The sequence below is a fragment of the Orbicella franksi genome, chromosome 9 (genome assembly GCF_964199315.1).
Source record: "Orbicella franksi chromosome 9, jaOrbFran1.1, whole genome shotgun sequence".
NCBI classification, from domain to species: domain Eukaryota; kingdom Metazoa; phylum Cnidaria; class Anthozoa; order Scleractinia; family Merulinidae; genus Orbicella; species Orbicella franksi.
In genome coordinates, this window is record NC_138153.1 from 14906190 (window position 1) to 14929190 (window position 23001).

The 23001-nt window shown below is 39.9% G+C and overlaps 2 protein-coding genes across 2 annotated transcripts; one reads left to right on the forward strand and one right to left on the reverse strand.

Annotated features, from left to right (window-relative positions):
* The first annotated feature begins 3265 nt into the window (after positions 1 to 3265).
* On the forward strand, positions 3266 to 8134 carry LOC145496388 (formylglycine-generating enzyme-like). The gene is made up of 7 exons (XM_081476008.1): positions 3266 to 3772; positions 4438 to 4512; positions 4712 to 4794; positions 5509 to 5631; positions 6041 to 6269; positions 7299 to 7358; positions 7526 to 8134. Exons 1-7 carry the CDS (start codon positions 3338 to 3340, stop codon positions 7646 to 7648), a joined length of 1128 nt encoding a protein of 375 aa, XP_081332134.1. The 5' UTR covers positions 3266 to 3337; the 3' UTR covers positions 7649 to 8134.
* Positions 8135 to 10470: 2336 nt separating this feature from the next.
* LOC145496386 (uncharacterized) lies at positions 10471 to 20194 on the reverse strand. The gene is made up of 6 exons (XM_081476006.1): positions 18936 to 20194; positions 15872 to 16781; positions 14382 to 14862; positions 12991 to 13184; positions 12103 to 12447; positions 10471 to 10884 (listed from the first exon to the last, which is right to left on the reverse strand). Exons 2-6 carry the CDS (start codon positions 16774 to 16776, stop codon positions 10479 to 10481), a joined length of 2331 nt encoding a protein of 776 aa, XP_081332132.1. The 5' UTR covers positions 16777 to 16781; positions 18936 to 20194; the 3' UTR covers positions 10471 to 10478.
* Between the last annotated feature and the right edge of the window lie 2807 nt (positions 20195 to 23001).

Consider the following 23001-nt stretch of genomic DNA (forward strand, 5'->3'; position numbering starts at 1 on the left):
AGAACTTGCCATCAGCACTCACTTTACTGATCACACTGTGGGGGGACTCATACAAAGTACACGGGTGCTTGTTAGAAATTTTGAAAATAACCCCTAAGAGGTACCATGATTCTGTTTTGTGGGCGTGGCTTGAAATGTTTTCCACCCCTAAGAGATACCAATTCAAAAACAACACATCTCCAGCCATATTTTTTTGGCTCAATGCCTTGAAAGGTACTGGTAACGCAAAAGCTCCTACTGTGGACTTTTGGAGGCTGAAGACTTTAAGGGGTACCAAAACCTCAGTTTTTAACCCCTGAAAGGTACAATGAGCACCCCCATCCATTTTATATGGGAGTCACCCCCCCCCCCCAGGGATCACACCTGCCCTCCAGCCCTACAAATGTATCATGCCCACCACCCCCACCCCACCCCAGGAAAACAACAATAGCAGCAACAATGTTTTACACTATAAATGTTCACTTTTTTTTTCTCCAGTGGCTCATTGCTCATTTTAATATCTTTTAGTTTTGATTGATCACTTAAATAAGAATAACTGACAATAATAATATTATAAGGTACATCACTGGAGAAATAAATTGGTTTCTCCTGGGTGGCTAATATTAGAACTAGATATTTTAGATAAAAAGTGGAAACAATATTTGCTTTTCTGCAAAGATGAGGCCTAAAGGGGTCAGTTTAAAGGTTTTGACTGTGAGAAATAAAAGAAACTTTATAAGAAAACCTATGCTCAAGAAAAGTATTTAGTAACAAGCATCTAGAGTACACTGTAGATATTTTAATATCAGTGTTGTAGCTTTGTACAATACAATCTTTAATAAAAATATTATCAGTGAGTTATAATCACTTCAGTCTACATGTATGTGCCACAAATCTTGGCCATCATAATTGTAATCTTAGACTGAACAAGAACCAGATAGAGTGGGAAACCTCAAATAAAATCTACAGAACTCTTGGTGACTCTTGCCCATTCTAAACAAATTGAACATCTAATCAGTTTTTCTTGAAATATTTTAATAAGTATTAAACGTTTCTCTAGATAGGCCAAATTCAAGTCAAGTTTTTTCTTGCTAGGCCTATGCCTGGATTTGTCTTTAGTATTAGTAGGAAATGCATCCTTTCAATACCCTGAATCATGTTTAGAAATATGGCCATAAATCTATTGTACAATTTTGATACCAAAGTTTTAGGTGACACAATGTTATACGTACACTATGTTTTCAATTAGCTTGTTTGAAAACCAGTAATAAATATTTGCTTCAAGTTCGAGGACATGTAGTAAGTTTAACAGCATGTAGTTGGTTCTTTTGGCCTTCACCCTATAAATCTGAAGCAGTCACTTAACACTTTCCATACTTTTCCACCCTCGGCAGTCAACAGAAAGTTTTGAGAAAAGAGTTTTTCTGGGTGTCCGTCATACTTGACTGTTCCTTCAACCACAACCAGGACTGTAGTTTGTCCAGGAATTGCTTGATCTGATTATCAAAATAGGCCTTTCATTAATATTCATTTGATGATGAAATCGATAATGATTTACATAAAAAGGGGGTCACATGAGGCAACAAACCCACAGTATTGATTTAAAGAACTTTGCAAGGGTTATTACTCATTTTATTATTCACTACAGATTGGAACTTAGAACTGAAGTAATATCAAATCCATACAGAAGCATAGATGATAAGCTTCTGGACATATTATTCCATTGAGTTCTTAGCTTGAACAAGCTTGAGTTGCTTTGTGCCACATGCAAGCACATTCTTCAGTTAGCTCTATCATTTAAGAGCAGTTAACTGAATTGGAACGTAAATGGTTATAATTTTAAAAACCAATGCAAATGCTAAGTTTATTTATCACATATGTTTGGAAGGACTGAAAAATATTTCCACGTTTACTCTCTTTAGAGCAAGAAGGGGTACAACTGGAAAAAATAACCTTCATCAACCTGAAGGTAAACCGTGCTAGACCGTTATCCTTAGTTAATTGCTATTTGTAAGTCCAAGCTGTACCAGACCACAGTCTATGTTTTTGTATATTAAGCTTAAACATAAAAATACATGGAGTAATGGGTCACTCCATTTTTTATCCGCATCCCACCCCCTACTGAGGGTCTAGAAAGTCTGAGGGAAGGGGAGAGTCTCTAAAGGCCATTTCTTAGGGGGGCAACTGTGTAGGTGCTTTTGATCTTTTAATAAATTGCTGCAGTGGGAAGTGTATCGGCACTTTGATCTTCCTCTCTAGGGGGGTAAGAAGTTTATTTCTCTGAGGAGGTAAAATTCAAAGTCCCTCCATAGGAGGGGTGTGATGATATTACATGGAAATTCCATGTAATACCCACTCCCACTTCGTTCTCATTACCTGTTACTGGCTGGCAGTCCAACGAACTGAGCTTGTGTTCCGTGGCAGGTAAGTTGTTGAAAAATTCTGTCACTTTCGCTGAGCCACCGTTCACTAGATTTCCATTCCATACGATTGTTGTGTTCTCCGAATACAATTTTGACATGAGCTACAAAAAAATATAATCATGAAAACTATAACATTAGACCTTGCCATCTGCAAAGTGAGAAATTTGTGCAACATTTTAGAAATCACTCTTGAAGTTACAGTGGGTGACAAAAGCGTCAAGACACTTGGCAGTAAAATTTGATTTCCGAGCGTCTTGGAAGCATTCCACCCCCGTCGCCTCTGTCCCCCCCCCCCCCCCCCCCTTCAAAAAAAAATGTTGATTTTTCTATCTTAGACTGCACGGAGGAACTTCAGAATACCCAGCCACTTTATTTATATTTGCCGATGTGATTTGACACAGTGCCTACACAACATTGAATTGGGGAGCCTGGGGTATCAGAGAATTAACGCTACATTAAAATAAAATCGAATAAGAGGTTAAATATCCAAAAGCGTCATTTTCTAAAAGTGTCCCTGTACTTTTGTCGCTCATTATAGCTTAGGTCCTGGGAAACGAACTCACATGTCGTCTCTTGTCGAATGTTTCGTAGTAAACGTTGCTAAATTCTTCGCCAGTCTGAGTTGCTTGCTCGATTGCGTTTCTTAAATCCTAGATGGGATGCAACAATTGAATTCAAAAGAATGAGCTTGAGAAAGATAACAGCTGGAATTATCTCAAGATAAACAACTTACACCACCTCTAGCCGCCATTTTGTTTTCTGGTGGTACAGCCGCTGCCGTAAAATGACGGCTCAGACGAATACGTGGTTACCAAGCACGAGAAGAGTTGTGAGAAGCATGTGATCAAAACAAAATGTTTACACTTTGAAAATATTTTATTTGTAGATTTGTCAGATCTTTTCTTTTTTGTTTTAAAGACCCTACAACTGCGAGCATGTGGAAAAAACTTTTAATCTGGCTGCAAATTGGAGCCGCAGTGGCATTAAACAGTCAAGAAACTTGCCCACGTTTTGGCTACAGTATTCGTCTGTTCAATTCTGGACCTGAAAATTCTATGAACTCCGATGGAAAAGGTTCTTGCGGATGTTCTGTGTTGAAACGAAATAATGCTTTAAATAAGGAGGAAATGACGCTAAACACAGGAAACACAGACGGCGAAATCAAATTAAAATCACCTCACAAAAGGACGAATCAAATGAGTTTTGTCGAAGGTGGAAGGTTTACAATGGGTACGAATAAACCGTACCTGCCTATGGATGGCGAGGGGCCTGCGAGAGAAGTGAAAGTTAATTCATTTTATATGGACATTTATGAGGCCAGCAATGCAGAATTTGAACTTTTTGTTAACAGTACTGGTCATGTTACAGAGGTACATGTAGAACACATCGCAGTCAATTATTTTATGTTTAAAAGGAAACGCTAGTGAAAGGGGTGGTGGAGGTACACAGAATGTGACACCATTTCTGCTATTCTTGTGGGTGGGTAGTGGGAAAGTGCAGCAACAAATAAAACATGTAAGCCCGTGGGTCAACCCATAAAAGAATATCCCTGATCAAGCACACATGTATACTGCAGCTGGATGCTAACTTTTTATATCAGTGTAATACCAAGCACTATAATATAGATAGGACCCTGCACACGTTCTGATTGGTCAAAAACCCATGTTTTATCAGAGTATAAAACATAGAAAAAGTGTGTTTTATTGTTTTTTACCACATTACCTTTATATCATAAAGTAAATGAAGAAGTCTAAGCCGTGTATTACACTGTGATAAAACACTCCAGACATTTGAGAACACTTGAGAAATGTAGGAAACACTCACCTGCAGCTCTTGTTTTCTACACTTCCCCGTGTTCTCAAATGTCTGTTGTGTTTTATCACAGTGTAACACATGGCTTAGGCCTCTTTATTTGTTAAATAAAATTACAAGTTTGTACAGTTTGTTTACATTTTTGTGTAAAATGAGATCATGACTGAGTTATGAACTGACCAAGGTTAATGTGGGATTTTTAATTTTTATTACCATTTTTCAGGCTGAAAAGTTTGGTGATTCATTTGTACTCGAAGGGAAGATTAGTGAAGAGATAAAGAAGGATATACACCAAGCAGTGAGTGGTCATTTCATTTAGTCACTCATTCATTATTAGTGATGATGACGATGACAATGATGACGAGGACGAGGACGACGGTGATGATGATGATGATGGCAATACATGGTTTCACAGTTTCACTGTTAACAATGATTTAAGTTACCGGTATTGAGTTTCACTATGTCTAGCAGCTAAGTTGCTGTGTTGTAACTGGCAGGTTGCAGCGGCACCTTGGTGGCTTCCTGTAAAAGGAGCATATTGGAGGAAACCAGAAGGACCTGATTCACACATCAGAGACAGGTGTTAATAGCAATTGACTGCAATTTTTGCATGTGAATACTTCAAAACAGTTCATGACTGAGGCCCTGTAGGGGGTGGACAGGGAAGGGGTGTACATATCCTCTGTCTGAATTTTAGCTCTTTTCATTCTCTATTTTGCATGGTCTTCTCATTGCTGTCAGAGTTTCAACACAAATCATGTTTAATGCCTTTTAATGGACCTCCACGTCTCTGTTTCATGCTATGACCCTTGCCACAATTTTACCCTAACAGGACCTTTTTTCTTTGGTATGAAACTTTTGAATCATCTGCACCAATATAAGATATTTCTTTTTTTTTTTTTGTAAATTTAGGTTCCAAGAGAGCATAAGAAGGTTAGCGACCATGCCTGGGATCCCCTTTTCCCTCCATTTTTGGGAGTAGTTTTCACATGGCCTGTTACAGCCAGCACAGGTGCAAATAGGTTATTGCTATTTCACTTCACCTGACCTCCACCTAACTTCTTGTGCCAGAGTGGTGCATAAGGCCTCCAAATTTGCTCTCCATCAACTGTGCTGTCGCACACATCCCGCTCCAGGACTGCCACCCTGCTCTGGACTGCTCCCTTTCCACAATATATCTCCTCATTGTGTTTGGCAGCCCATGTCTGGACTGCAAGGCCATTTCACTGGCCTACATTAATTTTAATCAAAATTAATTTCCACCTCTGTTTGTCTCGCCTTTAACACTTTGTAGAATGGATCACCCAGCTATCCACATTTCCTGGAATGATGCTGTTGCGTTTTGTCAATGGGGTGGTAAAAGATTGCCAACAGAAGCAGAGTGGGAATATGCCTGCAGAGCAGGGCTACAGAACAAGTAAGAGACCCTGGCCTTATTTCTGGGCTTGTTAAAACACAAAATGGTCAAATGATGAAATGGCACCATGGTTAGCCTAAAACAGTAGTGCTCTGATTAGCCTAAATGGCTAAATGGTGCTCAGCTTAGCCTCAATAACGCTGACTCAACAGTGGTTAGCTCTCACTGATTGTAACCTGAGTTAACCCTACAGACACCTGTATCCCACACTAACTTTTCGTCATTTTGCCATTTTGTGTTTTAAACATGCCCGTTGTTTTCAATCACACGGAATGGCCGTGAGCATTACAGGAAATTCAGGCTCCCTGAACATTGGACAATCATACATACGAAGCATATTATATGGTAACAAAGTCTTGCCATTTAGTAATGTAATTGTCACTAGCTAATACTTCACTTGTTCTGTCAGGGTATTTTCCTGGGGTAATAAGTTCAAGAAAGATGGCAATCACATGGCAAACACGTGGCAAGGAAAGTTTCCAACTCTGGACACTGGAGAGGATGGGTATCCTGGAACAGCCCCTATCACAGCATTCCCACCAAACAGTTATGGCCTTTACAACATGCTAGGAAATGTATGGGAATGGACGCAAGATTGGTGGAACATAAGACACTCAACTAACTTTCAAGAAAATCTGGTGAGAATCAAGGGATGGATAGGGAGTTAGTAATCTTACTACCCAGATGAAACTATTGCTGTTATTCTTAATTATTATTTGAACAATCTCCTGGATTGTTTCTGGTTCTCATTTCTGTATGAGTCAGATGCAAACAAATTATGGTGGTTTCACACAGTCGAAGTGTTCAATACAAATACATGCAGAGTGAAATACACTATTTAGTTGACAGTTACTCTCAACTAATGATCCGTTCAAGCGTTAAACTCAAGTAACTGTCAACTAGTTTTTATCTTAATTTGTATTATTACTGACGGTCAAACCTCTATTGAGCGGCCCTCTGTTAAGCAGTCACCCTCTATTAATAGGTCTCTATTCAAATTCCTGATATTTGCTTCACATATTTTCTGTATATTTGACCTCCATTAACCCCCCCCCCCCCCCTCCAATTAAGTGGACGCGGTCACCGTTTGGACTTCCCAACTGACTAATTCATCTCTGTTAAACGGTCACCCTGTTACATTAAGTGGTCAACAGGGGCACAGTTTTAAGGTCACAAAGAACTCTCATTGGCCCTGACTTGCTTCACCAAATTAAGTTATGCAATCCTAATCACAGATGACCATAACTGTTTTTTTCACTTCATGTTAAATGAGATGCCAAAACTGTCAATTACCCGATTTAAGGCAAAGACGCTCAACACTTGCCTTACGAACAACATTACTGTAAAATCCTTTGGCTGGTGCATGAACTCCTCAGACATATTTCGCGTTAAGTTTTTACGAACAATAAATGCAGATTGCGCGCTTACTTTTGTTTTCGTGTTCGGTTTTTTGCCCCATAATGCGCTAAATTTTGATCACCTCTTTTAAGCGGTACCAGAATAACTTATGTTGCGTAATACAGACACCTGCATGCTTAGCGAATTAGGTCTCAGAAATCAGTACTTTTCTGACTGGCGAAGGTCCTTAGGTGTACCTTAGTCAATATATCAATTAATCTCTGGATACAATGATTTTATAATGGGTGTTGTTACCTGTTTTGTTTCAGACGGGACCATCTTCAGGAAGAGACAAAGTGAAGAAAGGAGGATCCTACATGTGTCACAAAGTAAGTTGAAAGCTTTATTCGATCGTATTCCCATATGAAAAGGGTAGGCGTGCTCATCATAAGGTTAGGTTAAGTCTAGGTATAACTCTCATATTCTTGTGTCCGTTTCCCGTACATTAGTGAAGACTGATCCCTTGGTTTTCTTTTCTTCTGTCTTTATTCCTTAGTCGTATTGTTACCGATACCGCTGTGCTGCTAGAAGTCAGAATTCAGCTGACACCACTGCCTCCAATCTTGGTTTACGATGCGTCAGTAACACATTGCCTGATGGTGTCGAGTTAGTCAAGTAGACAGAACTGGACAACGAGGTTTTGTGCACTGGATCGATTGAGACAACTGGACTGCATTGCTTAGATTGAAGTTTGGCTCTTATGCATCTGGGAAGCAATGATTATGACATTGGTGGCTCAGGTGCATGTTACGTGACAACGTGGAGATAACAGAAATTTGTGCATAGATGAAGACTGTTTGTAATACAACAGTCTTTCTTTGTTTAAAAATTTCTTTACTCGACACATTTGTAGCCTGTCCCTGGCATTCAATTAGTTAAATTGCAGCATAAAATTCAGCGAGCAAAGAAAATGAGTAAACAAAGGAGGGGTTTGGGATGACCTGTTTTCTTGTCTTGCCGTTTCTTGCGCTGAACCAAGGCTAATACAGATGTACAAAGTTCTTAGATGAACTGTACAAGCTCTCAACAGGATTTCATATTCATGGGTACTTGAGAGCATAGACTGTCCACTTAACTAATCAAACGTTTTCTTTGTAAGCCGAGTGGTGTCTGCCGTAGACAGGTCTTTAGCTTGAGAGTTCCCGGGCAGCTATAAATTTGTCTGTAGGACACCAGGTTTTGCAAGCACATGTAAACTAAAGTAAAAAGAAAAAAAAAAATACAGAGATTTTATATGTAGTGTAGTATACAAGAGAATAAAGTTTCAAACGGTTTATTACTTCGTTTTATTTTTTCATTACCTTGTTAACCCTGACCTGGTTTATTTTTTCTTTATTACGTTGTAAACCTTTACTAACCATTTCTTGGTTTTCTTTTTTGCAATGTTTTCATCATATTTTCAATGGGTCTCAATGGGATAACGACGGCTAACGGTTAATAATTTGGCTTTTTTATGGCTAGCGGTTAATTCATTTTCCTTACGGTTAACAGAAATCTTAGGAATTAATTACCATTGTTTCAAAAAGTTAAACATTTAATTTAATTACTCTAAAACATATTTAAGGTCTGCGGACCATTCTGGGATGGGAAAAGGTGTTATAAATTACGCAATCTCCCGGCTTTCCCTGTACTACCAAGCCGCAAAACATGACACAAAAAGTCTTGACGAGAGATCCTGAGACTATCTTTTTCTTGGCTAAATTTTCTTGCAGTTAACACTTTTTACAACCAACGGTTAAAATTGTCCAATTTTTACGCCTAACGGCTAAATGTTTGGCCCGTTTTACGGCTAATGGTTAATCCTATTGAGACCCTCGAACGACCGTTACTTGGTTTTCTAAGTAATAGTGTTAAAAGGCATACGTCCTTTTGATAAATACGATGATAACCCCCTCTCTCCCCTCCCTCGTTCTTAAGCCCAAGTTTTTGGCCAATAACATAACGCAGTGACTATATTTGAAAAACCTTTTCTATTTCAAACTTGAAGAAGTCAGTAAAAAGCGATCTAGTCAAAGATTATTAGTTACTTATGTTCTTATTAGCAGTTGTGTTGTTTTCCAATTTACCTGTAAATTAGTATTTTGTTCATTTCTGTCACCTTTCCAAGTCTTTCTTTTATGGTTTACTATATAGCTGTTATTAGTTGCCAATTAGCTACTGTGTGCTCTTCTTATATTAATGTTTTGTATTCATATATAACTTAAACTATTTTAGACTTCCTTCATAGCATAGAAATAGTGTTTTTCCTCTTCCTTTTTTTTTCTTCTTGTGTGTGCATTTGTGCTCAAGTTTTCTTGCTGACCTGTATTGTATTTCTATTTAATGCTGATGTTAACTGGCTGCCTGGCTCCGCTAGCCCCTATGGTTATTCCAGGCAGCTAGTACTCTAATTTTTACTTTTAATATTTTCATTGAAATTGTATTTTTTTTTTCTTTAGCAAGAGTGAGTACAAATAAAGATTGATTATTATTATTATTATTATTATTATTATTATTATTATTATTATTATTACTATTATAATTACTGTCATTGTCATTGTCATTGTCATTGTCATTGTTATTGTTATTATTATTATTATTTATGCCCGGCAGCCGTCGAAAATGTCGCAATTTTATGTTATGCTCAAGCTCGGTAAATTCGTCAGTTAGTAAACCGAGAGAAATATACGACGTTTCGACATCGTCCGATGTCATTGTCAACAATATCCAACGATGTTGAAACGTATATATCTCTCGCTAATATTTGTGTTGAAAATATTCCCTCAAGCCTTTAATACTTATTCAATTAGTAAACCAAAACATTTTTTTAGAATCGCTTAGTATTTTCAAACAATCTCATCATTTTTGAATAAGGCTTTCCGCCGAAAATCTGTGAGAATTTAAGGTTGCCGGGCATTTATACTACAGACGAATTATCCGTCATAGACGAATAATCAATCTAAGACGAATATAATTTACGACCGTTCTCGACTGCCAGCCTGATTCTCAGATGGTCCAGGTCGTTCGCGGCCAAGCACTCTCTCCTGCGTGGCCGCGAACGACCTGGCCTAACTATTAAAAGTCACCGCAATTACAAAAAGCCAAACGCTAAGTTTCGGAATTTCACGGTATAGCAGGCAATTCCAAAACACCCTTGTCGAGAAAAATAAATTAAATCTTGTCACGTTTAATTTTCCGAAACACACTCGGGTAAGACCTGTCCGTATGTACACCCTAAGGAACATGGCGGGGGGTGGGGTGGAGGGGAGGGGTGTGTGCCCAATAGCTACTTTAGTAAGTCTTGTTTTGTGTGCGTGGTTCGAATTATTTAACCCCTCCTGTTCAATGCCTTGAAACGTAACACTATAACTCCAACGGTGGCTATTTTAGATTTTTATGGTTTTAAAACCTTGAGCGCTACCCACAAAAAGAAAAAACCCCTAAAGTTACCAAGACTGGTGTTCTGAGTTTTATCCCGAGAGAAACTCGACTGCTTTAGCCTCAGTGGCTGCTCGATAACCTTCACGGTGATAAGCCGAAAACATGGCAGGTGTGAATAACTGATTGGCAGAACTATGAAGAGGAAACGAACCACAGCAGTAAGCCGAGGCTGAGGCACAACAGAGACTGTGGCAGGCTTCACAGCAACAAAAGGTTAGACGATCGACTTCGTCAGCATCCAACTCGGGCCCAGTTCCCCACAGACCTTCCTCAAGATCAACGTTGATATCATGCAACGCCTCTTTCCAAGTCACGTGCTCCTCCATGTGTACTCCCTTATTTGGGTGTCTGGGAGCAATGAAAAGGATTTGCCCCTCCCCGACCAGGTTTTCGGCTCCACTGTCGGGTTCTTTAGAGTAATAAGCCACTTTGAACCTACAGGTGAAGATCGATATATTCTTTCGTTACTAATTTGAACACATGATTGTGCACCTTGAAAGGGAGTTAGTCCCGTCAACTTTTCAACCATTTGCATTTTAATATTCTTGAATTAAATGTTCGCAAAACACGCGTATGCATTTAACAATATAATTTCATTTCATTTTGGCTATCAGTCAAACTGACTCGCTCTCATGCTTTTAGGGTTAGTAATACTGTAAGGTAAAGGTAAAGTCTGCATGCGAGCCAAGTGGCCCATCAGGCCGCAGCTTATCCTGGTTTCAGTAGCATGAAGCCACTGGGAGTATTTCTGCTCCCCCTTGGATGGGATGCTAGTCCATTGCAGGGTTACCCCCCCAATATTAAATTTGCCGGTGCCCATTTATACATCTGGGTGAAGAGAGGCACTGTGAGAGTAAAGCGTCTTGCCCAAGAACACAACACAATGCCCCTGGCCAGGGCTCGAACCCTGAAGGCTCGACCCGGAGACGAGCGCACTAACCGTGAGGCCACCGCGCCTCCCATAGTAATAGTAATAGTAATACTTAGTAATCCTGTACAGGCGATAATTTTGTATCTATTGAAATTCTTAAGCTTGCTATATCTTCGGGAACGAAGTATTTTAAGAACAAATATATATTTATATTCTTGCAATGAAGGTTTCACATGAATGGCTTGATACCCTTTGAGAGAACAATAGAACAAACGACAGAAACAATGTCCCTAGCCCCAAAACAATAACAGCTGCTACGCGATGACGACAAGTAGAATACTACGATTATCAATTGAGCATAAAGGCGCGACGGAGCTTTGAGGACGAAGTTTTGGCCTTAATTTACGGTGTTGTCACGGGCAACGTACCAGGTTTACAATGGTAACAATATCAACAGCCGCGCGTCGCCTAGAATTTCGCGCGCTTTGCTCTAGTGACGTCAGAGCCAGTTGCCCGTGATAACGACACATATACGATGCTAAAGTTAAAACCTGGTTGCCAAACGTCCGTCACGGCTAACTTAACTGATAATCCTTGTAACGAGCTTTTGAGAGCTGCTACACTTCTCACGGGAAATTTTGGAAGGACCTTGGAAAAACCTTTACTTTTCTTTCACCGCTAATCGTATCGGATAACACCTGTACTTGTTAATTCCTTGTTTTTCCCTTGTTTATGTTGCTACTAGACGAGGGAGTCAAACCAGTGTGACCGCACTCACTTACCTGTAAGATCGGGGCTGGTCACCAGGCTCTTTCTCTACAAAATTCGCTCGGATATCCTCCATGATGTCTCGACCATCCAAGCCACTGAAAGAACATCGTAGCTTTTCTCTCGCTAGTTCTATCGCAATCTTAAGCTCGTTACCGTAATCTTCGTCCGATTCACAACTGCTTCCGCTCACAATAACGAGTTTTGGTAGCCGACGTTTGAGGAGAGGTAGCAAAGCTAGATTTTCAAAATGGCCGCCATCACTGATGCGTAAAATTGGAGGAGGCAAGGGCTCTTCATCGATAATACCAAACATGCTTCTAACATAGCGTATATGAGACACATTGCCTACACACCACCTGTGGAGAGGGGAAAAAGCAAGCAAAACGGAAGATATATATTGGAAGGGAGTTACGATTACCGACGAAATTGGAACAAGAGTCTTCGAAATATTTCTGTTAAAAAGTCTTCAATTTTGTTGGCCTCCTTTAGTTACATGCCTCCTCGCCTCTCTCTTGTGTTTTTCTGGTAATCCATATCCCGCATCCCGCCTTAGTTTTCACCTTTTCAACCAAGGTAGCTTCGTCTACCCATGCAACCTTTTACATCCCGCTCTTCCATTCCGCTTAAGCCTTAAAGCTTATCCCGCATCCCGCCAAATCAATGTTGGACCCGCTATGTACACCCCCACCTTTTACTGCTGTACTTCTACAGTAATGCATGTCGATGGCCAAAGTTATTTGCGTGGGCTGCGAAATAATGACCAGGTTGCAGCCATTTGGTGTGAAATTTAAAATGAGTGTTTTTTCCCTGCTCATGACTCCTTCTGGCGGAAAATCTCTGTGGGATCATAAAAAATATTACCGCAAAAAAAAACTTTATCTAGGCTGCGCTTTACTTACCTCGTTATCTTTCCCAACAATCCTGGCTTGGCAGCGCCTGTTGGAAATATGGCTATCAAGGAGAACAGGAGAAGGATCCCAAAAAATGAAAACACTCCAATGGTGACCCACTTCTCATCTCCACCGAGGATATACACGAGTGGGAAAGCGATCAAAGGAAGGACTCGAATAAAGTCGATCAAATGTGGGACAATCTGAGTGAATAAACATGAAGAGTGTCCGTGTTACTACAATATATTTTCGACCCCATTTTTAGCCCCGAAATTCCAAATACTGTCACCCGTCATTATCATGACCAGACATCGTCGGTACCATCATTTGGTGTTCGTAACAGAAGCGAGAGTCCGCAATAGCGGGGTGTCGTGGAAAAAAAAAATTGGCCCAATTTTTGGTGGTAAAATATCACATATAACATATTCTGCTATACTCTTTTAAGATTAACAGTCTCTTTTAATTTGTAGTGCACATTTACTGTGATGCATAATCACTCAATATAAGTCAAAATACTGTAAAAACTAGTTAAAGACTACGGAATAATTGTGTTATTCGATACGTCAAGTTTTCCGTTGTAACGAGAGAAGAACAATAAAAATATTAGTTAAATATTAGACCTCATGTAGTCGGTCCGCAATTCCGTTATAGCGGGAGCCTGTAATAGCTGCTAAGTTCGTAACTGCTGTTAAGGTGGTTCACAAATGTTTCTAGTACTTTCGAGCACTTTAGCATGAGGGATCAATCCTACCACACTTTGTCAGCAAAAAAGAATTTTGACCACTCTCCTTTTTATTACTGAAAAAATGTTCCGCAAGGCAAGATTCGACTTCATACGACTCGATTTTAAGTTGTAAGCACATAAAGCTAAAATTAAGGCACTTTTAAAAGGTCATACTTTTGCCATAGTAACCTGTTGTTATATATTTTTCACCAAATATTTTGCATTCGTTCAGTTGGCATCATGACTGTGGCATCAACGGCAAAAGAATGGTAGTATTGATAAATTGAAATATAGTATAAGTACTAGAGACGGGGGGGGGGCTCCCATATAAAGGGGACGGGGATGCTCGTCGGAAATTTGGAAAAGAACCCCTAAGAGATACCAAGTTCCTGTTTTGTGATCGTGGCTTGAACTTTTTTGCACCCCTAAGAGGTTCCGATTCTAAGGCATCAAACTGACTTTTATCGCCTCAATACCCTTAAAGGTACCGCGAAATAAAAAGCTCATGCTGTGGATCTTTTCAGGCCTAACACCCTAAGAGGTATCAAACTCTCTTTTTTAACTCCTAAAAGGTACGACGAGCACCCCCCGTCCTTTTTATATGGGAGCTCCCCCTCCCCCCCCCCCCGCACTAGAGAGTGTTTTAGCTGTTGCCAGCCACCTTGAAGTCACTTACTTGTAGGCAGCAGTTTTGCCTCCGTTTTCCGCGAGGATCTGACGAAATCGTCCCTCCAAATGCGACCCCCAGAACAATCCTCAAGTCTGTATACACATCCAAGCAACTATATTTACCCATCTGTTGTGTAAGTGCAGCCGCAGACATCGCCATGGCTTCGGACAGTCTTATATCCTCCGGTTCCAGCTTTCCCAAGAACACATCTTCTTCGTATGGGCTGTCAATCCGTCGGATTTCTCGTGGGGTGATTGTTAGCAGCTCAAAAGGTCTTTTATCCTCGGGAGTTCTCCTCCACGAATTCACAGTCGTGTTACTGATGTAAAACGGCGGTATGTTTTCAAGATGAGCCATGGTTAAAGGCTCAATTGGGGAGCGAGAGCTGAACCGAGGATAGCCGATGATCAGATCATGACAGCCAATGCCTGAACAACCGGTCATGCCCACGCTCTCAGGTGTGTAGAACGCCTTCTGTAGACGCCACCTTACACAAACAGAAACAATTAAAAATCCTTTTGCTTAGCATTTTTCATACCTTTCCTGCCCTAGCTTGCACTTGCATGTTTCTCTAGAATACGAGTGGAGGGAAAAAGTGACTGCAATTGAAGTACGTTGAAGTAGACGCAAACATTTTCTGATTTTTATCTTGATCATACCAAGAATTTATATGGCGAGAACTCAAGCGTACGCGCCATCTTGACGTGCCAGTTGCTAAGCAACTTCTGATGGGAACGGGGAGGGGGGGTGGGGTGGGGAGTTGAGGGAGTTGGGTCTCGAAAACTGGAATTAGCCACCAACTTGTAATTCGTACCTCGCCACATCTTGTGATTTCGTCGTACACATCAAGAATATAACATGTCGTTATAAAATGTCGGGACAAATTTAAAAGCTTGAGAAGGAAAACTTGCTTGTGTGTTATTCTAGAGTCGCGGAGACGGTTAATAATTTTTTTAGCCCTGCCTGTTTAATTTGAGCATGTACGTGATAAAAAGGTTGATGGGCCTAATGATAAGAATCAATCACTACCAGTGTTAATAACAGACACGAGTTTTGCAATCTTCGATGTAAATAATCGATTTTCTTAGAAGGCAAAAAGGAGTTACGCATTTGAGAACGCCTGCAATGGACCTTGGCTCAGAGGGTGACATGCAGCTACATTGTATATAGCTGTAGCTTATCCTGGTTTGCGTGGCGTGACTGCATCGACTTCGGGCATTGGTAGATCCCCTAAAAGGGCTGCTAATAATGATAAAATCATCGCATAATTTTCAGTCACAAGTTTACATGCAACAGTGACGTTTACTTTGAGGACATTTACCCTTCAATTCTGCACGACACCTGCCAAGTTATTTCGCCTCGGTCAACCGTTTTCGGGTCACGTGATCCGAGGCGAAGAGAACTCTCCGCCGTTCGTCTCAGATACGTCATGAAAATCAACTGACCGTGAAGGCCTGGGAGAAAGCATTACATGAACTAAGTAGCACGACACCTACCTGTTAAATACGTGCATCAGCCGTTGTTGTATTGATCCCAGATAAGGCACAAACGCGAGCAATATACCAGATACCCACACGAGCATTACAAAGTTGTATTCAGAGTACTCCAGACCGAAGAGGGAATGTTTATAGACACGTTTGTGGATGATAAACGAATAAGCGTACACCACCATGATGAGGGAAGCTTGTTGACGAAACACTGGGATACTGAACCAGATGATGGCTGAGAGTACAAGAATCAGCAGTTGTGCCCAGAGAGGGGTCCCTTCCAGCAATACGTGAATGGCCCACGGAAAGAAGAGCAGCGCCAAAATCGCCAGCGATGATATCGATACGAACCTTAAAAGACCTTTCCCTTGCTTTAAGATATTCTGCAAGATAAAGCTTAAAACAGTAATGGCCAATAGGCTTGCAAACAGCACAACTTTTGTGTAAGCATCTCCTTCTACATGGCATTCATGGCCGTTCACGGCCTCAAATGCTGTATCGTTTCCAATGCATCCCTCAGTGCGTAACAGATCTCCAACCAGAAAATCGATAAGGTATGCCATTGGACATGCCACTGTCATCCAGACTAAGATGGGGGTGATCAAAGACACCAGGATCAGCAGAGCAATTATGAGAAATGAGTCAAATACGGCAATAAATGGCCTCTGCCAGTTGCAATAGTAGCCTGCCCTTGCGCGCATATAGTTGAAGAACTCTTGATGCCATTTCGGATGGTCCTCCTTTCCATGCCTGTATTTCCAGTCCAGGTAAGCCGTACCTGTGTAACCGCCCCCTGACACGCAGCTCAGGCAGTCGACCTTCACTTCTCGCTGTAGCAATCTGCGCAGGACTCCAGAGCAGAAGGCCGCTGACCGGATGCCACCGCCAGAAAATGCCAATCCAGTTCTGGACATTTCTACTGAGAAGAAATTTGTAATGTTAGTACCACCAAAAAACAGACGTGTTCGCGTAATTTTTGGAGGCGTTTTTATTTTTATTTTACTTTAGTTTTTTATATTTTAGAAGCGTTTTTATTACAACAATTATTCCACTCGCGCTCGTTGGATGTAAGATGACTATAGCCAACTCCCTCGTTCGCCTTCTGTCATCTCATATCCAAAGCGCACTAATGGAAAAATTGTTAATTATATCATGCCAGACATGCATGATATATAAAAATCACTTGCCAGTACTAGTCCTTTTTTACTAAATAAAAATTAGCAAAATTCAAATAATTATATTTTGTGGTTGTTTCCAAAACGACATTTGTTCCACTCCCGCGTCTCTGTTTTTTATTTTAATATTTTATATCTTTTAATTGCATATTTTAGTAAAATGACACACAAAGAAATACATCAATACACCTAATATTACAAATTTGCAATTTTACATATGCATTTATCTAATGCAAAATAACAAAATAAACGTCAGTAAAGGAAAACGCTAGAAGACAGGGATGGACGAATATTGACACACTCATCACAAACACAAAGCTTACTAACACATACAGGTTGACCCTGCTCACACCTGCACTTCTAGCAACTGGAAATGGGACGATTCAGTAGCCAGTATTTCATATCTAACGCACGCTTATGAGAGTGATTGTTGCATTATGTAATTTCTTCTTTGAACAGTGTATAGAAAAATGAAATGACTATCCACTGTGGGAATTAAAAGAAAAAAGGTCGAATTTAATTTCAAACCATCATTCCCAGCTTTCTTGTGTCGTTTCCTAACATGTACAACTATGTCAATTTAGATTATTCATTGCTTTTGCGTTTTATAGATCATCTGCTTGCGAATTCGAATGGTCATAATTAAACAAGAAAAACAAAATTACATTTTTCTACAAGATATGTAACAAGTTTGTTTATAAACACCCATTTGCATTAAAATACCGGCCTAAAACCATATTATACCTCTAATAGGTCACGTTCGATATATCAATATTCTAACATATATAGCTCCGAGGCTTTCGGGTCAAAATTGTTATTTTTTTAAGTTTCTTTGGTCTCTCAATTCCCAAAAGAGACTTGGATACAAAGAAAACAACACCAAATATAGAAGTTTGTCCTGAAAACCTCGGAGCCCTGTTAGAATGTTGAACGTGGCCTATTCGAACAATGTTTTAAAAGTACACAAAATGCAAATTAGGTTTATATAGCGATATTCAGGCAGATAAACCCATTCTTTCAAATTAAACACATCTTCCGTTAGAATACGGTCGCACATAACAATCAGGTTTTTGTTTTTATCAACAAAATTGAAATTAAAAGTTAATTACAAACCGAGGGATGGGGACAGAAATCAGCTTAGCATAAATGTTAGCTATTCATAATATATTGGAAAAGGCTTCGATAGAACATGATACCATGTGATGTGCGGCTTCAGAATAAGAAATCGAGAAATATTTGTTTGACTCCAAGGTGAATTCCAAAAGGATAAATTTTAAGAGTCGTTTGCATTGGTATCTAAATACTGGTTTCATAATTTTAGTTCGATTTACACTATGTTTCAGTTGTAACCGCCTGTCGCGAGACATTCGGAGCAGTTAAAACAGGTACAAAGTAGCGGTTGGTATGGCGCAATGTCATAAAATCAACTATTCACAGCCGTGGGACTCTGTGCGCCTGGCACGCAAGCAATAAAGATAATCGATTTTTTTTTCCTGGATATGATATACGCAAAAAATTCGGCATAAGCTGATCAGAACCTAAGCCGAAGCATTGATATAAAAAAATGGCAGAAATTAACTAGTCGCCCCAAGCTTCACGAACTCCAGCAAGCCTACTACAAACTTGCCATGATTTATTGTAAAAGTGTAGCAATTCGAGTAAAACTTTTCAGAGGGGCTTGTGAAATGATAGTAAAATTGCATCGGGTAGTAACTTCTCCGCACGGCAAAGCATATGGGCTTCATGAAACTTCTCCCCGTCATGTTATTGTCCACGCGCTAAGCGATGCGCCTAACGGTTTAATGAAATTGCACGCTTTTAAATTAAACCGCCAGCATCTTAGCTCTAAGCTGATCAATTTTCCCTGCTCAGAAAGTCAGTATTCAAAAGAGACTTACCTTCGCGAACTCAGACAAATGATAACTTAGCTTGTTACTTATTTAGTCGCAGTTACAAGTTTAAGCGTAACAGGCGCGCCCAATTTTCTCGAAATTGATATGCTCGTGTCTGAGGTGGACTGAAAATTCCATAGCAACTTTCACAGTAATATCCCCTCCCCCCAACCCGGTTCCTTTGTTAAACAGTCACGTACTTCGCCTTGAACTGGCACGAAACGTCCAGAAATTAAACTGGAGGTCTAATGTTTTCGATGCAAAATTGTAAAATTAGTCAGTATATAAGTATATATTTTTGTAATGTTAATAAGAGATCCGCTATAGAACCGCTCCAAACGTTTCCGGTTCAAGCTCTACTGAAATGTCAATTTACTTTTTTTTATTCCTGCCGTTGACTAGTCTTATGACCCAATTCATAACGACAAAAATTTCGCAAACTCGCCTGGTAGATGAAAATAAATAGTCTCTCCACAGCTAGGCCTGTCGAGTCCACAAGGAGCGGAAAACAGGGGAGATGGCTTGAAAGGAAGGAAACCACGAAACGTGTCCCACAATTCCACGCGCACCTCACGAGACCAAAGGAGGAGCAATTCCTGGTAACGACGCTGTATCTTTTAGAATCCGGCTGGTTTATTCTTGATCTCTGAAATAAAATTTTATGGATTCTCAAACAATTTGGCGTTAGGCCTCAACGCTCAAAGATTGCAGGGAAATATGTAAAAGAAGAAACAGGAGATGTCATATTACGTGACTCGCAATAGATTAAGCGAGGCCGCGAAACGCAAAGGCCTGGCAGCCCAGAGACCTTATTTTTACAGCTACTTACTGACAAAGTATTAAAATACTTTGTTATACTTCCCAACTCAAATACGTTTTCCGATTGGAGAACGTGCCACGTAACTCACTAGGGAAACAACAACTTGAACTTTAGACTCGCGCGTGATCAGGTCGTGCTCCTTGAAACCGCGGCAAATTTTTGTGAGCCAGCCGGCTTCAAGTAAACGATTTCTTCGCAGTTTTTTTTTTCTATTTTTGAGTTGGCAGTTTATATCAAAGACTGGTCCCGCGGGAAACAGTGAGTTTTGTTTCCCCTCGACCTCAATGTTCCCTTGAGGGTCTCGGGGAAATAAAAGGGTCCCGGGGAAACAAAACTCACTGTTTCCCTTGGGACCAGTCATTAAGTGATTAATATACTATTTTCAACCACTTTTTGTCACGTGACTAACTTGTATTAATAAAGCACGTGACAACCGGAACTCACTTTGTCGAGGAAGACTTAATACAGGTCTTCAGCTGTTTGGTAATAATTTTGCTTTGTAACCCTAAATAAGGTAGAACTAAGATTATTTCCTTCTTGGGGACCATGGTGGTTCGATTCCTCGGTCTGTTTTGTTGACTGTTAGAACATCATTGATGTTGTAATTGACAACACCAGCAGGGTAACCGTTTTGTAACAACAACTTCCTCAGTCCATTCAAACAAGGCCAGCATTAACCAATTTTATGGCTGCATTGGTCTTAGGGTTATTTTCCAAAGTGCTCATCGCATCAAGTCTTTTTTTTCCCTTCGAAGATAGGATCAACCGTTTCCAAATGTCAAAAGTTGTGTATAAGGCTATTTGTTGGTACTGCCAGGATTTCTAATACATCGAAAAAACAAAACGTAGATTGCACGGCAGAAAAACTGAACATTTTAAAGCGATCACGAGTAGCTGACATGCATCTGCTATCGCAGACCACTTCACGTCAACCGGTCGCAACTTAAAATGGGACCACTTTGAGATATTGGCTAAAGGTCGGTCAGATACACATTGCAAGATAAAGGAGACTTCACTTATTAGGACACTGAAATCTAAACGATGATATTAGCAGAGAAAAGCTTTATCTTTATTAGTTTGCATCTTTCAATATACAAATTTTTCTCAGCTTTTGTCATTATTTTTTTTTATTTAAACACTTCCCACACAGTTTACAGAGCTTACACTACCTACAATGCTTACACAACAATACTACACTATTTACATTACTTACAAAGAGATGTACTACAAATATGAGCCTGCACCACTTATATACATTACTTACACTATTTACATTATGGTAGCAATTATCATCATGTTTTATTATGCAATAAAATTAAAAGCTACGAACAAGACTACGGCTGGCTTACAGAAAAGAGTTACAATAAGAGAGAGCGAAAAGAAAAGAACGAAGCGGAGTGAGATTTATGGTAATTTTCCCCAGATGTTCAAGAATTTATGCAGCTTTCTTTGGGCGGTATAGCTTAACTTTAAAATATCAAGTTTGTCTTGGAGGCGGAGAAGAAAGCCTTCAAAACATAAGTTACCACCACATGAACTTGTCGAGAAGATATGGAATTTTGCGATAAGAAGAGTGACATCAAGTGCCTGTTTATTTTTGATGTTATTATGCCAACCGTATAGGACGTTAGATTCAGTCAAAATGACCACTTGTTTAAATTTCTGGTACCACCAGTTGGTGAATCTATCCCAGAAAGCCTTAGATACAGTACAGTGGTACAGTAGGTGGTTTATTGTTTGTTTTCCAGTGGCGCATAAGGAACAAAGGTCGCTTCAAGTAATGCCAGCTCGAAAAAGGCTGGATTTGGTAGGTAAAATGTGGTGTATTATTTTAAACTGGAAGGCAATTAATTTCGAATCTTTGGCTATTAAGAAAGGCAACGAGTACACTTTGTGGATGCTTTCTTTGGAGAAACCGTAATTTAGAATTATATTCTCTGATGTCGGTGGACTTACGTTGTTACTTAGAAGTGTAGCGTAGGATACACGGGTCGACGGAAGGTCTTCAAGAGGGACGTTTTGGCGCAAATTTTCTTCCATTCTGTAGGAATGGCAGCGATGTGGCCATAGTAAAGTGTAAACGGAATATTGATCTTCACTTTGCGAGTGAGCTCGTCCAGTGAGAGGAAGGTGTTATCTTCTTTTAAAAATTGTTTAATACGTATAATCTGAGATTCAAATAAGGGTTCGAAAAAAAAACTGGCCGGTCTCCGATCAGGACGCCAATATTATTCCAGATGATTTTTTTTGGCTATTCTCTTGATCCAAGCAATTTTTCAGCGCTTTATTCATGATTTCAAAATCCATCATTCTCAACCCCCCTTGACTTATGTCACTTATTATGGTCTTTCTTTTTATTTTCGACGGTTTTCCTTCCCATATAAAATTGAAAGTTAGTTTGTTTAATGATAGATGAACTTTCACTCGTTTGTCTCTCGATGGAGTCGCTTTAAGATGTAGATCGCGACGTTTCGACTGCTATACTGCTAGTCTTCATCAGGCTAGGAGGTCAATTGTTGCGTGTCGCTATTTGTAGCACCTTGGTTCGCTGCTATTGGTGAATTTCGATCCTCATTATTATTCCGACTTTTTGAAGCTGTTCCCTTATAGGTCCGCAGTCTAACTGACCGGCTGTTGTGCTTTCTCATTGTAGGTATCCATGCTTCAGGAATTTCAATTCCACTATCTCTATTGATGTTATTTAGATGAAGTCTTAGATGGATGGACCCTTCGTGTGCACCAGAGAGGGTCACGTTCAATAAACTTGACTTCAGTGTCGCAAATGGGTAAATGCCCTGTCTCGTTGGCCTGTTCTGAAACTGCGGAGGTTTGTGTACGAGCAAGCAGTATGTCTTTGTCATGTTCTTTTAACCTCTCTCGCATAGCATACTCCGGCTACTCAATCTTTATTGTGAAATTTTCAATAGACTTTGGCTTCTAATTTCAATTTGGTTGAATTTATACTCAACCACCTTAAAACATGCATCATTCACAGACCGCAACTGTCTTATTAGTGCTGTTTGGCTGCTTAATCTTTCTTACACCGGAAGGAAGAACATTCTTTGCGGTTTCTTTCACCTGTTCACTAACTGTTGAAGAATGTTGTTGTTTTGATATCACTGTGTCAAGTTTCTTTTTGAAGAGAATTTGAAACAAGTTTCTGCCAGACTGGGGTTAAGAAATAATGAAAGTCAGAGACTGCCGTTTTATGTAGTGTATGTAGGCTAACAACACCTGCATGACATTGAATGT

Coding starts and splice junctions, on each gene's coding strand:
- LOC145496388 (XM_081476008.1), top strand. CDS start 3,338: ATGTGGAAAAAACTTTTAATCTGGCTGCAAATTGGAGCCGCAGTGGCA. Junction 4,513..4,711: donor AGAAGGATATACACCAAGCA/GTGAGTGGTCAT, acceptor TGTAACTGGCAG/GTTGCAGCGGCACCTTGGTG. Junction 5,632..6,040: donor AGAGCAGGGCTACAGAACAA/GTAAGAGACCCT, acceptor TTGTTCTGTCAG/GGTATTTTCCTGGGGTAATA.
- LOC145496386 (XM_081476006.1), bottom strand. CDS start 16,776: ATGTCCAGAACTGGATTGGCATTTTCTGGCGGTGGCATCCGGTCAGCG. Junction 14,863..15,871: donor CTGATGCACGTATTTAACAG/GTAGGTGTCGTG, acceptor TGTTTGTGTAAG/GTGGCGTCTACAGAAGGCGT. Junction 10,885..12,102: donor GACCAGCCCCGATCTTACAG/GTAAGTGAGTGC, acceptor CTTCACCTGTAG/GTTCAAAGTGGCTTATTACT.